This window comes from Rhinoderma darwinii, unplaced genomic scaffold (assembly GCF_050947455.1).
Source record: "Rhinoderma darwinii isolate aRhiDar2 unplaced genomic scaffold, aRhiDar2.hap1 Scaffold_943, whole genome shotgun sequence".
NCBI lineage: Eukaryota > Metazoa > Chordata > Amphibia > Anura > Rhinodermatidae > Rhinoderma > Rhinoderma darwinii.
Genome location: NW_027464518.1, coordinates 60,640 through 78,003, shown reverse-complemented (window position 1 = coordinate 78,003; position 17,364 = coordinate 60,640). Strand labels below are relative to the sequence as shown.

General features: G+C 43.8%; 1 protein-coding gene across 1 annotated transcript in view; it reads right to left on the bottom strand.

Moving 5' to 3' along the window:
* The window catches only part of LOC142733369 (KICSTOR complex protein SZT2-like), a gene marked incomplete at its 5' end in the record, with an annotated part of 100,860 nt that overhangs the window by 24,933 nt on the left and 58,563 nt on the right, over nucleotides 1-17,364 (bottom strand). Inside the window, 15 exons of the mRNA XM_075849536.1 lie at nucleotides 4,611-4,738; nucleotides 4,834-4,966; nucleotides 6,636-6,733; nucleotides 6,818-6,978; nucleotides 7,082-7,248; nucleotides 7,998-8,183; nucleotides 8,265-8,450; nucleotides 8,663-8,741; nucleotides 9,991-10,155; nucleotides 10,245-10,363; nucleotides 11,832-11,943; nucleotides 12,024-12,141; nucleotides 13,903-14,005; nucleotides 14,084-14,236; nucleotides 15,247-15,376. Of these exons, the coding sequence (XP_075705651.1) occupies nucleotides 4,611-4,738; nucleotides 4,834-4,966; nucleotides 6,636-6,733; nucleotides 6,818-6,978; nucleotides 7,082-7,248; nucleotides 7,998-8,183; nucleotides 8,265-8,450; nucleotides 8,663-8,741; nucleotides 9,991-10,155; nucleotides 10,245-10,363; nucleotides 11,832-11,943; nucleotides 12,024-12,141; nucleotides 13,903-14,005; nucleotides 14,084-14,236; nucleotides 15,247-15,376 (2,038 nt within the window). The remainder of the gene's footprint in view (nucleotides 1-4,610; nucleotides 4,739-4,833; nucleotides 4,967-6,635; nucleotides 6,734-6,817; nucleotides 6,979-7,081; nucleotides 7,249-7,997; nucleotides 8,184-8,264; nucleotides 8,451-8,662; nucleotides 8,742-9,990; nucleotides 10,156-10,244; nucleotides 10,364-11,831; nucleotides 11,944-12,023; nucleotides 12,142-13,902; nucleotides 14,006-14,083; nucleotides 14,237-15,246; nucleotides 15,377-17,364) is intronic.

Below are 17,364 nucleotides of genomic sequence, written 5' to 3'. Positions count from 1 at the left end.
CTTCCTTTGGTCTGCAGCTTTGCTGTGTAGACTGAGACAGAATCAGCAGAGGGCGGGGGAATTAATGACAGATCTATTGTACTACTGGAGACCTAGACAAGGCAGGATAGTAACACTATACGCACAGATAAGGCGCAGTATGCAGCTCCCCTGTAACTCCCCGGTATCTGGGGGAAGGGATATAACACTCTTGTAAATTTCTCTGTAAAATGAATCCCATTCATTGCAGCTGCTATTAAAGCACGCACACCCTGCTGTACAGTATATACAAACAAGACAGGAAGGAAGTGTGTGCCTCCAATATGTCCTCCCCCATACAGAGAATACAGGAAGGAAGTGTGTGCCTCCAATATGTCCTCCCCTATACAGAGAATACAGGAAAGAAATATGTGTCTCCAATATGGGGATATTGCCCTTGGGATTTTTTTTAAAAACAAAATAATAAGTAGCTCTCCTCCAGAAGTACCACGTATAGGTGACTACATAACGTTCCCAGATATCGACTGACGGGCTGGTTCCCGTTAGTTACTTCCAATTATAGTATAATATAGAGGAAGTATTCATTATAAAACGTTGGCTTTTATTAAGCTTGGATAAAACATGGAACATCACATGCTCTGTAGTGACCCATGTACCGACATACAAACATATAAGTATCGGAGAGGCAGTGGTATATATCACTAGGCTTTGTGGACAGTATTCTTATCTAGCATGCTTAGTCTTGTGGATTACTGTGCACTATATCTGTCCTATCTATTATCAGATCTGATAGACTCTCTCAAAGCCGGATATCTAGTCTGCCTAAATTATATTCTGAGTGCAGCGAGCAACTCCACCTCCTACGCGTTTCACCCTATTCTGGGTTCGTCAGGGAGACGTCAGGAGTTTATATGATCTGACTCATTGGTGTTTGGCAGTGAATGCTTCATTTCCGCGTCTTTTTGTGTATCAGTAAGACCCTCCCCTTCCGGAGGTTCGGCCGTCCGATAGCCAATCACTGACAGGTTTACTTACTTCCTCACCCTTCATGATTCCCAGCATCTCATTGGACCGATTCTATTTCCGTCATCCTGGAATGTTTATGCATCATCCCTATTGGTCTAGAGCTCTGTCAGTCACTGTGCCGATTCTGAGTATTCGTTCCCATGTAATGTATTGTCACATTAAGTTTATATCGCTATGTGCTGTATAAATGAATGGAGAGAAGTGCATGACGCTGATTGGTCGCTGACTGGTCGCTGATTGGTCACCGATTGGTCAGCGTCATACACTTCTCTCCACAACGCCCACTTGGTCATATAGTAAAACACGCACAGTTGTCCATTAAGAAACTCATTAGCATAAAGCTAAAATAGGTCATAACTCCGTCAAAAATGATTGTTTTTCTAAATAAAAAAAACACTGCTGTAATCTACATTACAGCGCCGATCACATCATGTACAAGAGAGGCCACTTATAATGTGGTGACAGAGACTCTAAGAACAGTTCTCGCTCTGGTCGGTCGTGAGCAGTCAATGTATTACATGAAGGTTTTTTTTAATGTGAATGGCCTCCATGTCATACTACACTTCCCAGGCAGCGGATTGAAGGGGGAGCTGGGAGCCGGAACCATGACAATCAGCTGATCGTCGCGGAGGCTTCATTATCAAAGTGATCATCCCTTAAGACAACCCTTTTAAGGGCCGGACATTAAACTTACAGGGTAACCACCTTCTGGAGGAGAGCTAATTTGCATACAATTTTCCCAGGGAGCATTGCCCTAAAGACTTCCTACCAGCTGGATCTCCGCAAGGAGAATCAGTACCTTACTAATAAATACGTTATTTCTCTTCTACACATTCACATCTAATTAATGAAGCAATCATGACATACAAGATCAGAGGGTCACAGAATAATTATGCGGGGCCTCTCTCTTTTAAGACTAGGGCTGCGATAGACCGCATCATTTGTGCACTTTTTTTGAACTTTGGGTGATAGACCGCACGACTCGAGCTTTAAAAAAATAAAAATAAAAAAATATTTCCCCTTTAAATGGCTAAACTGCTTTTCTGATAAACGAAATGGTCTTTTATCCATAACTTGCAGGAGAAGCAGCGTGCTCGGTCTAGACCTGACTCTTTGTACCCCTGGATTTCACAAGCAATTGAGTTGTATTATATCCCAGGGCAGCAGACAAACACTTTATTCCTGGAAGAATGTCGTAATAAACTTAAGATGCAAGAGAGTTTCTGAACAAACAATAAAGTCGTCTGGAAACGGTAATTTATGAGAATTACTCTTGTGCACCCATCTGTGTGTCTCATACCACAACCATCACCCGGTGCAGTGCTCAGGGCAACAACGACAGAGAAACTTACACGTTTTCAACTTGCAGCCCTCATCATCATATTTATCCTCATCCCAATCCTCATCATCCTCACTCGAATACGCTGGGAGTAAAGAAAAAGTAATCACCTGTATACTAGAACATCAGTCCTTTATCACTCAAAGCATATGTCCCCCTTTAAACATAATTTATATATACATACATATACACACACACACACACACACACACACAAAAACACACACAATCTACATGATAAGTGGTCACTGTATATTATATTTCAGAGCTGAACTCACTTTTCTGCTGGTGAAGTCACTTATCTTGTAATGATCCTGAGTTATACTCCAGAGCCACACTCACTATTCTGCAGTCTTCAGAGCTGAAATCTCCCAGCATTACCGGCTTGTTCAATGTCTACCCAGAGCTTGCTCTGGTGATTTTCATTCTGGCATGTGTCAATTTTACACCAGGCTCTGCAGAGTTATCTGATGTAGGAAAACCAAACTGCCCCCCTGCATTATAGGAGTACAACTAAGCTGTAAGGGAAGTGTCTGCCAACAAACATACTGACTGACTGTTTTCAATATCAGCAAGCATAATGGGGTATTCAGCTCTGGAGTATAATACAGGATGTAACTCAGGATCAGTACAGGATAAGTAATGTAATGTATGTACACAGGGACTCCACCAGCAGAATAGTGAGTGCAGCTCTGGAGTATAATACAGGATGTAACTCAGGATCAGTACAGGATATGTAATGTATGTACACAGTGACTCCACCAGCAGAATAGTGAGTGCAGCTCTGGAGTATAATACAGGGTGTAACTCAGGATCAGTACAGGATAAGTAATGTATGTACACAGTGACTCCACCAGCAGAATAGTGAGTGCAGCTCTGGAATATAATACGCGATGTAACTCAGGATCAGTACAGGATATGTAATGTATGTACACAGTGACTCCACCAGCAGAATAGTGAGTGCAGCTCTGGAGTATAATACAGGGTGTAACTCAGGATCAGTACAGGATAAGTAATGTATGTACACAGTGACTCCACCAGCAGAATAGTGAGTGCAGCTCTGGAGTATAATACAGGGTGTAACTCAGGATCAGTACAGGATAAGTAATGTAATGTATGTACACAGTGACTCCACCAGCAGAATAGTGAGTGCAGCTCTGGAGTATAATACAGGGTGTAACTCAGGATCAGTACAGGATAAGTAATGTAATGTATGTACACAGTGACTCCACCAGCAGAATAGTGAGTGCAGCTCTGGAGTATAATACAGGGTGTAACTCAGGATCAGTACAGGATAAGTAATGTAATGTATGTATACAGTGACTCCACCAGCAGAATAGTGAGTGCAGCTCTGGAGTATAATACAGGGTGTAACTCAGGATCAGTACAGGATAAGTAATGTAATGTATGTACACAGTGACTCCACCAGCAGAATAGTGAGTGCAGCTCTGGAGTATAATACAGGCTGTAACTCAGGATCAGTACCGGATGAGTAATGTAATGTATGTACACAGTGACTCCACCAGCAGAATAGTGAGTGCAGCTCTGGAGTATAATACAGGATATAACTCAGGATCAGTACAGGATAAGTAATGCCATGTACACAGTGACTCCACCAGCAGAATAGTGAATGCAGCTCTGGAGTATAATACAGGATATAACTCAGGATCAGTACAGGATAAGTAGTGTAATGTATGTACACAGTGACTCCACCAGCAGAATAGTGAGTGCAGCTCTGGAGTATAATACAGGATGTAACTCAGGATCAGTACAGGATAAGTAATGTAATGTATGTACACAGTGACTCCACCAGCAGAATAGTGAGTGCAGCTCTGGAGTATAATACAGGATATAACTCAGGATCAGTACAGGATAAGTAATGCCATGTACACAGTGACTCCACCAGCAGAATAGTGAATGCAGCTCTGGAGTATAATACAGGATATAACTCAGGATCAGTACAGGATAAGTAGTGTAATGTATGTACACAGTGACTCCACCAGCAGAATAGTGAGTGCAGCTCTGGAGTATAATACAGGATGTAACTCAGGATCAGTACAGGATAAGTAATGTAATGTATTTACAAAATGACAACTATTTCTGTAGATTAATTCTATATTTAAACTGTAAAATGGTGTTTAGAGGAGGACATGCAGTTTAAGAGGTCCATAGTATACTGTAATTCCCACCAATAAGGTTCAGCTGCCCATTTTCATAGTTATCTGGGGTATATTACAGAAAGATCGGGGAGTATGGAGGAAACTCACCCTGTTCAGTGTTGTATCTCCACTGGCGAAAGTTACGCCCCAGAAGGATCAGCTCGCGAGCTGCCGCTGGTCGAGATGGGCTATGCTGGTTAATAGAGAAAGGCACAAACGCTGGTCCTTCTGGGCCACTGATAAAAAAAATAATAAAATAAAATGGATTCAGCAGATGCCCACCAGACGCAGAATTCAGCTCATTACAGTCCACAAGGCCCTCACAACTTACTTGCTTTTTTCAAATACTTTGACGCTGGTGTCGCTGGCCAGGGAGGTGATGATGTTGAAAAGTTCTGTAAGAACGGATGGAAGAAGGAACCGAGAAACAGTCTGTGCGGAGCAGAGTTGGATGGAAGGACACCCTGCACGAGAACAGAAAAAACAAACACCTTCAAAGATCCCCCCACAAGGAACTAACACCGGGAAACAAGGAGACCCGATGCAAACGAGGACGAAGGAATCGGACACCAAACAGCAGCAACCGCTCTATGTCCTGAACCAACATCTTTACAACACAAGGTCTAATGTAATGACTTAAAGGGGGACTCCAACCAAAACCAAAGCCTTCTGTGTGTCAGTTTCTCCCGTTTTCTTTTACTATGTATGCAGCCTCCTGCCACGAGGTTATAATAGAGAGGATCACAGCTCGGCCTCCCTGACTATATACTTATAATCTCTTATTTAGGAGAATTCGGAGGGAAGGATAATCACACTGTCCTCCCCAGCAGGCAGAGTTGGTCATGTGATGCTGTGCTGAGGCATCATGGGATTGATAGCATAGAACAGAGGAAGAAAAAGCAGGGAGAAATCTAAAATTCAAGATGGCGTCTGATCAGATGCAGACAGGAGGCCGGACCGCAGGGGAGTAGAATATACATAAAAGCAGGACAGAGCTGCAGGGACCAGCTGTGATGTCATTATGTAGAGCTGCAGAAAATCCACGCTAGGAATATACACTGTGCTGTGCGCATTCTTATAGAGCAGTGTGCAATACAGTGAACCTTATAGGGGTTGTATCTTCTGGGCGACCTCGTTTCATATGCCCATGACCGGGCACCGTGTAACACTGAACTGTGGTCGCCCACCGGACAAACAGCGATCAGCTAATTATCCCGATTAGACAACACCTTCTAAGTGATTCTCCAGTTTTATGTAACTAAAGTTCATGAATTGTATAAGGAAAATTTCCACAACTTTCCAATATATTTTGAGTTTTAATTATTGACCTTTTTCAAGATCTTTGCTTGCTCTCAGTGAATGGTAGAATTCTTGTTTGCATTCAAGAGCTAAAAAAAACATCCAGATCATATCCAACTGACAATGGTGCGGGACTCGTTCCAAAAGAGTGTGCGGATACACTGTAACGAACCTTGCAGGACATGATCTGGACAGGTTATCAGCTTCTGAATGTAAACAACAATGCACCTATTCACTGACAGCAATAACGTTGAAGATGGTAAGGAATTTGAACAAGATATAGGAGAAAGTTTCAGAATGTTTCATCTTACCATAATAATAATGTTCACACGTCTTAACAAATTACGTCTGAAATTACGTCTGAAATTACGGATGAATGTCAGACGTTTTTGCAAGTACTTGCGTTTTTCGTGGCGTCTTTTACGGACGTAATTGGAGCTGTTTTTCAATGGAGTCAATGAAAAACGGCTCCAAAAACGTCCAAAGCAGTGACATGAACTTCTTTGATGCGGGCGTATTTTTACACGCCGTCTTTTGACAGCGACGCGTAAAATGACACCTCGTCTGAACAGAACACCGTAAAACACATTGCAGGTAATGGGCAGATGTTTGCAGGCGTAATGGAGCCGTCTTTTCAGGCGTAATATGTGGCGTAAAACGCCCGAATTACGTCTGAAAACAGTGCGTGTAAACATACCCTGAAGTGGTGGACCCCACTCTATTACCCATGCCGGCACATCACAAGGAATATCTGAGAGCAGACTACAATCTGAAAATAAGTTATATTATCGGTATATCCCGTGTGTGACATTCGGCGATCACTACTGCACATACCCAGCTGACTCATGAAGTTCGTCCATTGCAGGCAGGTGTGGCTGTATAATGGGTGCAGGGTGCCCACCTCACCCTCGTCCAGCTGTGTCTGGCGCTTCCTGTAGGGGGCACACATTAAGAGGACTGTGATTCTGGAGTCTGCACAGACAAGGTTTCTGGAGCCTGCAGATAAGAGACAGTACCTCTGAGCATGCTCCAAACTGATCCCGGGTCTGTCCGGATAACTCGGGACCTTCAGACTCTCTGTCTTGTGTCGTCGCCTCGTTCGCGGTTCTTCTGAGCGTTCGCAGACTATGTCGTCGGTGGTTTTTGGGGGGCCCAGCTCCGCACTGTCAGGCTTACTCTGGAAAAAGAATACAGATAGATTACAGGGGTGACAACGAAGGGCTCTTGCTCTCGCATTAATCCAACAGTCTGGTGTGAAGAACCAACCGTTTCATCCTTACCAGCATATCCCAGAAGCTCCTGCGCCCCCCGGCTTTGCTGGGAGGGGTACTTGGGTCAGTGCTGGGGGGTGACACTGACGAAGGAAGGCCTATCGGGGAAGGACGTGGCTTGCTAGATGGCTGAGCCAATCCCTTCATATCTGGAAGAGACTGAGAGGGAACCTTTCCTGAAGGCAAAACAAACAAGACAGATTATCTGCAATGAATGTGGACAATTAAAGGAGTTGTCTGAAAAAAAAAAAAAAGGTAGAGTTATTTTTTCAAACAAGATGTTGGAAGATCAGTGAATGACGTAGGACGGGTTTTGTTCATGCTTTTCTCTGTCCAACTGGGAACTGAAGCCAGTGATATCGAGAGGGGATCATAGGGCAGATCTGGGTCCGTTATTCCCACCTGTCCAGGCTGTTTTTAGGAGCAGAGGGAACGAATTCCCCCACTTGAATGGTGTGAACTCACCCTAAGAATATTTAATGAAGACAACCACTTTGAAATAGAAGCTAGCCGGGTGATCAGCCACGTGTCCAGCTTCAGATTTCCCCAGATACATATCTTTATAGGGGTCAGAGCGCTGTTTTTCTGATCAGAGCTCCAAATCTACTTCCCTTCATACAGAATAGAATTAAATAATAATTTTAGCTGCCTATAGTCACCACCAGGGGGAGCCGAAGGGCTTACTGGCAATGGTTGTCTAATGGAGCTCAATGAAAGCTCCCCCTAGTGGTCATGTATCGGTCTGTGAGAAGATTTCAGAGCTCTGTCTTTCTATTACCCAGCTCGGTGCCCTATAAAGATATTTTATGAAAAAAATTCAGAGCAGAATTTTGGAATTATTTATATGCAGAAAAAATGTAAACAATTTAATTTTTATTTTAACCCTATTTACTTACAGGACCCCTGTTCTCATTCAGGCTATTACCATTTGTTGATGCTTCTGGGTCTAGCGGCTTCGTAGGATCCACACAGAGCGGCATCTGCAGGATATGAAACTCGATGATGACATCACAGAGCGCATGGCGCAATGAACTGGAGAGACGCTCAGACAATTGGGAAGAGCTGATGTTTCCCTTCTCCCAGACATCAAATCGCACCAAAGTCAGAGGCGCTGAAAATCAGAAAAAATAAACATGGCGTCATAATACGGCATTAAGGGACTGGGGCCGTGGTGAACAGCAGCGCTCTCTACCTGAGCCGGCAGCGCTGGAATCTGGGGTATATCTGCTGACTTTGGTCAATGACTCGAAGGTGCTGACACTGAGCAGATGAGATGCAGCAGAAGGACAAACAAGAGGAGGTCCTGACCGCTCGCCATACGCCTGCGTCACTAGAGCGCCGTGCGGATCCACGAATGACAACGCAATGCAGGCGATACCTAAACAGCAAATAGACGTTACTAGAGAATCCCACAGCGAAGGACAGAGGAAAACCCTACAGAGATGTAATAACATCATACACGGTGGAGGGACTGAACATTATAACGTCACTATATCCGGGGTGGGGGATGGGAGCCTGATGTATCCTCTAGTAACAGATATATATATATATACACAGATGACAGGAACGCGGGGACGGAAACACTTTTACCTTTCCCTCCGGTGCCTTGTCCACCAGGCTTATTATACAGGAACAGGTCCAGCTCCGGGAGGGAGTGGTGGTAATAATGCTGCAAAATAAAGGGTCCGAACTCAGTATGAGGGGATCAGACAGCGGAAACACGTAGAGAATCACGTAGATCGCAACTGCTGACCCTGCGCTGAATGAACCCTGCCGATCACACAGGATAGACGTATCTATCTATCTATCTATCTATCTATCTATCTCATATCTATCTATCTATCTATCTATCTATCTATCTATCTATCTATCTATCTATCTATCTATCTCATATCTATCTATCTATCTATCTATCTCATATCTATCTATCTCATATCTATCTATCTATCTATCTATCTATCTATCTATCTCTCTCATATCTATCTATCTCATATCTATCTATCTATCTATCTCTCATATCTATCTATCTCATATCTATCTATCTATCTATCTATCTATCTATCTATCTATCTATCTATCTCTCATATCTATCTATCTATCTATCTCTCATATCTATCTCCTATCTATCTATCCCATATCTATCTATCTAATATCTATCTATCTATCTATCTATCTATCTAATATCTATCTAATATCTATCTATCTATCTATCTATCTATCTATCTATCTATCTATCTCATATCTATCTATCTCATATCTATCTATCTATCTATCTATCTCATATCTATCTATCTATCTCATATCTATCTATCTATCTATCTATCTCATATCTATCTATCTATCTCATATCTATCTATCTATCTATCTCATATCTATCTATCTCATATCTATCTATCTATCTATCTATCTATCTATCTATCTATCTATCTATCATTATTTGGTTTATTTCAGTATCAGTATATCCTCCCTAGATACGGATTGTATACAGAAACATATTTAAAGTGGATCTGTCATGACAATTTGAGCAGTATATTATAGGGACAGGACTATTATAACAAACAGAACTAAAATAATATTGTGCTGTTTGGTTAATATCCGATAAGAAAGAACCGTGCGAACCCCCAGTTATGAGTCTGCTGAATTCACAAGCCCACCCCCCCCCCCCCAATAATTGACGGTGACGGCTGTGCCTGCTGCATACATGGCTGTCAGTGATTGCGGGGGGGTCGGGGGGAGAGTTTGGGGTGTCAGGCTCATGAACACAGCAGACTATGAGCCGCTGGCTGCATTATATTTTGATGTGGTTGTTTGGTATAATAGCCCAGCGGACCGGTCACTATAATAAGCCGCTCATCCTCACGACTGATCCGCTTTAAGCCGCTGTCGCTATGAAGATGGGCGGTTATCCGGTCCCTCACCTGGAAGTGATGCTGTCCATTACTATCTGTGTATTTTGGAGTGTGCAGGAAGATGAGCAGGTTCTGACGCAGATAGTAAGCCATGGCTTGTAGGCACGGCAGTGAGGACTGGGGGATGGTGAACTGCAGGACTTCTGTCGGCGGCGTTCCTCTCGGCTGGATAAACTGGTAGAAGAAATAACCCAGAATTATTAGGGGAGGGTCTGCGGCTCACAATATATATATATATAGTCCTGACAGGCCCGGGTCCTCACCTCCACATCCGCCGGGGTCAGTTTACAATTTCTCTGCAGCATGACTGTAATAATGTCCAGCGTGGCCTCATCCAGGCGCTTCCGGAGAACCTTCACCAAATCATCCGTGATCTCGGAGCCTGAGGACGCCATCAAAACGGTGACAATCTGTGGAGCCGTATCTAAAAGCAGCAGCCCCACGTCTGGCGCGTTTCATGCGGATCGCCAGTTCTCAGTTTGGAGATGTTGTCTGAGGCCTCTCGCCCACGACCACAAAACCACGGATATTTTATATATGTTAATACACTTTCTCCTCTAGTCTATACTGGATGTAGGAATTCACACATCTATAGAGGAGCCCGGTCATAGTCACGACTACTAGGGTTGTCACGATACCACAATTTGGACTTCGAGACCGATACTTCGTGTAGTATTGCGAGTCTCGAAAATCAAAACAATACTTTTCCAATAATAATAATATTTAAAAAAAAAAAGTTCTTCCATTTTCGGATGCGAGGCGTGATGAATTTTAAATGTCCATTTGCCTCACATCATAAATGACGCTATAAATTTGTTGTTACGGTTGCGACGATACGGAATGTGTGTCTATTTTATGTATTGAGCCTTTTATTTTAATGTTTATTGTATGAAACGGGCGTGTGTCGTTTTTTAAATTTTTTTATTTAACATTACTTTATTTTAACTTTTTTTTTATTTTAAAACTTCGATGTACTGGCACATATGTATATACTGATAGGACGCAGAGAGTTGTAGGGACGTACCCAAGTATGCCCTAACAACAGGAAATATGGTCAGACAGCCCTGGGGTCCTTCAATGGACCCTGGGCTGTTTGCCCATATATGGTATGTTCCTCAATCACATCAGAGGGATTCCCCGTGGTGGGATCCAAGGGGCATCCCCCTTCTCATTTACCCCTTGAATGCTGCGGTCAGCTTTGAGGAGGGAATAGCGGCTGAGATGAGAGGTTTCTCTGATCTCCGCCGTTAGAGCGGGGCTGCGGCTGTGTAATACAGCCAATGCCCTGCTCCTGACAAGTGAATGCGCACGATCAGCATGAGGTGATGCGGCCGGCGCTGCACTAATGAGCGGCGGCACTGGCCCTGAAGACAGAGAAAATGGGGGTGTTTTGCAGTGCACCCGCCATGTTTTTTCTTCAGTGCCAGTGCTCAGTAGTGCAGCGCTGGCCGCATCATATCATGCTGACCGCGCGCACACACTTGTTGTCAGGAGCGGGGCAATGACTATATTACACAACCGCAGCCCCGCTCTGACTACATTCATGTATTACAATACTAAGCTGTGCAGCCGCACAGCTTAGTATCGAAATACATGAATTAACGGTATCGAACCATTTGAGGGTACATGGCATCGAAATGGTATCGATATTTCAATGCATCGTGCCACCCTAATGACTATCAGAATGAAAAACCTCCATTCTTTACACTGCAGGCTGAGTTTAAGTTACCGGAGAATGGGGAAGACAGAGAAAAAAAGTTTATAATTCCAAAGTGACTTTGTGTATTTGACCACTTGAACCCATCAAACACCAGAGAAGCACCCAGGATTAGTCTACATCTTAGTCTCACCCGCTTCCCCGACGCCATGGACCAGCAGGAGAATGTGCTTATCCATCTGACCCACGGGCCGTGTAGAGTCTGTGCTCCGGGATGAAGGCAACTCCAGCGATAACCGGCTCCCCTAAAAAACAAGCAAGTGTGAGGAACCAAAAGACAAACAGATTATTTCTTTAGGCTCAGCCTCGGATGTCGCCATCTCACCGTCACGTCCTCTGTGAATATTGGTTCTTGACTACGAGACAGCGCCAAAGAACGAGACATTATAGGCTGGGATAAGTCCAAGTCCCATAGTCTGCCATTGCCGGACGTCTCAGAAAGCCTAAAAAAAAAACATTCAAAAAATAAAGAAAATGTTAGAAAAGAAGATCATTAACCCTTAAGGATCAAGCCACTTTTAGCCGCAGGGACCGCGAGAATTTTTTAGGCATTTTGCTAAACCCCATTCTGTCAAACATTGTAGCTATTTGAGGCCTTGTTTTTTGCAGGACAAATTGTAGATTTATTTTTTTTTGGTTATAATATTTCAATGCTGAATTTGTAAGAATTTTTTGAGATGGCATAAAAATAAAAAATAAAGTGTTTTTTTTTTATGCCATTTACGGTTTACTTCAATTGACAAAGTAACTTTAGTGTACGGTTCTTTATGAGTAATGGGATGCATAATATGTAAATGTTTTTTTACTGTTTATTCAATAAAAATGTCATCATAAAAACGATTTACTTTGACATTTTTTTATTTTTTTTTTAAACGAACGTGATGTCATACGTCTAATACTGCATATAAAATGCACTGGCATCTGTGAGGGTATATATAGGTAAAGACGAAAAAAAAACCAATGCCGCAGCCCTCTGCGAACGCCAAGACTACCTAATACACTATAAATAAATCTGCATTGCTGCTGAATCAACTTACAATAGGGAGGTTCTTAGCGCACATTTTGATAAAATTGTGTGAGCCCACCTGCCACGACAAGGCGACCTCTATGAGGTGAGTCTCTAACCTAAAAATACACCTCTGTTCTGGGTCTAAGCCTGCAGAATATACTGGGGTTAGATAGGAAACAGCTTTACTCTAATTAAAAGCAGCCTTGGGCGAATGGGAGGAGTGCTAGACCAAAAAGGAGGCCGTCACCACCTCTATGCACAACTATTGGAAGCAGATTCAGCAGTAATGCAGACTTATTTACATATAGAGTATTATGTAGTGCTGTGGCATTGATTTTTCTTCTTTACATGTAGTATTTACGGTCACAGCGTAACGTGCACAGGCACATTTTTCATTTGGTAAAATGTGCAGGATCAGACTGGGGGGGTGGCTGTCAATCACAACTATTCCCCAGTGGGCAACCCCCACCATCGCTTCCATGTACGGGATTCTGTGGGAAGAGGTTAAAGGGGTGTTTGACAGTAATTATTGATACTCCATAATTGTTTACTGAGTGGAGGGCCCACCAATCAGAATCTAAGGGACATGAGACCCCTTTTTTTTTCGGGCATAACCTGGTCACAAAGCGGAGAAGCAGAGTTGGTGCCGGAGCCTCCATTACAGTCTGTGGACCACCCATATAGTCAGGGACCCCCTATAAGAGATTTCCGGGTATGTTCACACGCAGTGTTTTGAGGCGTAAACGCCTCGAAAAACACCTAAAAAAAAACTAAAGATGAACGTCTCCAAACATCTGCCCATTGATTTCAATGGGAAAAACGTTTCGTTCAGATGGTGCGTTTCTTTATGCGGCCATTTGAAAAAACGGCGCGCAAACCCCCCCCCCCCTCGTAAAAAGAAGCGCATGTCACTTCTTGAGCCGTTTTTGGAGCAGTTTTTCATTTTATCAATAGAAAAACAGCTCAAAAAACAGCTGAAAATCGGAGGCTGTTTTCCCTTGTAAAGACCTCCATAATTTTACAGCCGTTTTTACTTTTGCGTATGAACATGGCCTTATAGTATATTCTATGGATCCGGACATTATATGGGGTTATGAAGCTTTTGGGAATGAATAAACAACCCTGTCAATAGGACCTCATTATATACATTTTTAACATGATTGGTTATTACAAGAAGACGCTGCACAATACGCACCGGAGGTAGAAGACGGATTTGGTGGAACGCTCCTGATACACGAACATGTTCTTCCGGTTGACGACAGAGAAGGCGTTGAGCACGGAGCGCAGGGACTGGATGGCTGCAGATACACGAGGCATCAGGTATAACACGGTCCCCGCCACACGGGTCCAGACCACGCGGCAGAGCGGACACTAACCTCTGGACACCCCCATGTTGGGTCCCATCTTCAGTCGGGGGTGGATATGAATGACTGTGCTCCACACCATGTCACAGGCAAAGTGCCCCGGAATAAACTGCATGGTGGCAGCGAGGTAATCGCGGGGCTGGTAACTCTCCTCCCCAGAATAATCTGCAAAGACAAATGAGACATCATAATAGAAGAACACAACCCCCCAAATAACAAGAAGAGCTGGCGCCCCCTGCAGAGTATATTAGGAGGAGTACTGGGGACCTTACCCTCCAAGTGCCGCCCCACAAAAAATTCCCAGTAAACAAGCAAGACGGGTGTCACTTCAGTTCTTATTGTGATGGTCACCCAGCTCTCCAAGACTTCTGAATGGCAACTCCTGAATTGATTTTTTTTTATTCCTCTCTGCTTGCTGTCAGTGAATGATTTGCATCCAAAAGCTAAAAATATCCCTGAGTTAGTCCAGCTCAAACAGCGGATGGTCTTGTGCAGGACAGTAGGTAGATTTGTGTCACTGCTCCACAGATAATTGCCTACAATGATACAATGCAACATACCCAGCAGCTGTGTGAGCAGGATTAGATCAGGATGGGCTTTCAACCTCTGAATGTAAAAAAAAATATTTCCATTCACTAACAGCAAGCATAGATCTTCAACATGTTCAGGAAAAGCCATTTAAAGGGTATGTTCACACGGCCTATTTTCAGCCGTTTTTGGGGCGTTTACGAAAAACTCGCTGTAAAAAAAGAAGTGCATGTCATTTCTTGAGCAGTTTTTCATTATCTCAATAGAAAAACAACTTTAAAAAACGGGCGGAAAAAAACGCATAAAAAAAACCGGTTGTAAATTGTAAATCACAGGCTGTTTTCCCTTGAAAAGCTCCGTATATTACAGCCGTTTTTTGTTTGCCGTGTGAACATAGACTAACTAAACGTTCAAAAAAACTTCTGACGTTATAGTGACATGTCGGAGGTTCTGATTGGTGGGGGTCAGAGTACTGAGATCCCCACCAATCGCTAAAACGAAGCGGCAGAAGGTCTCGTGTGAGCGCTCAGCCGCTTCGTGTCTGTTCGGCTTTTTATGGAAATCGATGTAGCGGAGTACAGACTCAATAGAAAGTCTATGAGCCCGTACTCCGATACATTGGCTATAATGATCCCTGTAGTAATCACCTTCATTCGTAAGCATCCTGGGCCGATACGAGGCGTAGGGACTTTCACTCTTCCAGATATCCTCCTCGCTCTCGGCCACCAGCAGTGTGTTACATAGATGTGTGTCATGCAGGTCCTGCAGCAGGAGACGCTGAGGGGGGAACACAGAGGATTTAAAGGGGTATTCCAGAGAAAAATGACTTACGGTATATAAGGATATGGGATTAAGATCTGGCCGGTGGGGGTCTGACCATAAGGATCACCACTGATTGGGAGAACGGGGTCCAGTGAAGCGGAAGGAGACGGCTGCTACTCCGGCCGTTCATGGCTGTCTATAGGAGTCTATGGAGAGTGACAGAGACGCCGGCTCCAGGGCAGCCACAGAGGACACAGGAGCCTGATCTCCCGATCACTGAGGGCCAGGCTCCCAACGATCAGACACTTATGGCATATCCTATGTCTTTCCCTGGAATTCCCCTTTAAGGATACAAACAACATATACTCCGAAACACCAACAGATCAAAGGTCACAATGGTCTAATAATAAAAAGTAAATTTTCACATCTTAATCATAATGTATATACTCAATCTGTGCTGGTGTCAGCTAGGGGCTGAAAACCTGTCCTGACCTAATACTTCTCACAGCTGAGGGTTTGTTACAGTTGTAACCAGTCTAGACAATCCTGTGTAATCATATGTCAAAAGCAAAAAAAAAAAAATCTAAAAAAATCTTCAGTGCAGGTAAAACGTCCGGGCTGTTTAGCTCACAGAGAATTATATAGACTGTATACAATTGAAGCAAACTCTCAGCTGTGAGGATGTATTAGGTCTTTAAAAATTGGTTACCAGACATAGATGTAGACAAGAGTGCTTCCATTCACTGACAGCAAGCAATGATCTTGACATGAACATAGAGTCTATTAAAAAGTGGCAGAACATTTCATTATATAAAGATTAAGATTTATTTAAATACGACTGGATGATCCTTTAAAGCCTCCCTACACTTTAATAATTCTCCTGCCCGATGTGACACGGAGCGTGGAGAGGCCCGGGGAGCGGAGAGGCACGGGGCGCGGAGAGTTACGGAGAGGCGCGGGGTGCGGAGAGGCACAGGACGCATGGTGGGCAGAAGTTGTCGAGGCACCCGTACCAAGCCCGGAGAGTCTCCTGCCCGGGTCCTATTCTAATTAATATTATTGCCTCACCAGCCGTACTGTCCCGCGTGCACCCTGCGCCTCTCCTCGCTCCACGTCAGATCAGGCGGGAGAAATGAATCGGGGGGACACTTTAAGGTCACATCGTTTTTTTTGCGCTGTTTTTGACACGAAACCTGCACCAAAAAACTTTCAAAATTGACACCCACCGATTTCATTCTGAGGCGGAGGCGTCTTTTTCCCGCGAGCGAAAAAAAACCACCGCAGGAAAAAAAAGCGACATGACCTTTCTTGAGGCGTTTTCTGCCTCAAAAACCCCATTGAAATCAATGAAATTGAAATAGGAGACTGAAAAAAATACCGCAAACGGTCGCGGTGGCTTTTGACGCGGTTTTCGACACGGTTTATGCCAAAAAACGCTCATTATTTCCATTGCCTGTTGAAGAAAGACGTAAAAAAACGCAAAAAAAAACACGTGTGGTACCAAACCACTTAAAAAAAACGGAGCTGATTTTTCCAGGCAGAATGTTCTCCCTGCAAAAAAAAAACTCAGTGTGAACAGGGCCTAGTAGATCAGACAATGTAATTAAACGTGAAGGTTTGTAGAAGGATCGCCAGAAATGACATTCTCTCCTCGCTGTCTGGGGCGCAGTACGGACGTTCTTGGGAGAAATATCACATTTAATAACCCCCGGGCGTCAGGCCGGATCCGGTCCTTTCTCGAGGAGACGCGGGTTTACGTTATTCCTTTATTTCCGGCTGCTCTTAGAGGGTTAAACGTGGATGGTAAAGCGACTTCTGCTCTGATTTCCGCTTCAGTGATCCGCCGCCGCCTGTTTACGAGATTTTATCTGATATATCTGCCGGCCGCCGCCGGCTTGTTTTACGCTCATCGCTGTTTAATGCGCGGTACAAGAGTTTAAGTGCAGCAATTTGGAGGAAACATTGGTATTTTAATGCTGCGGAGACGCGACGGAGACGAACAC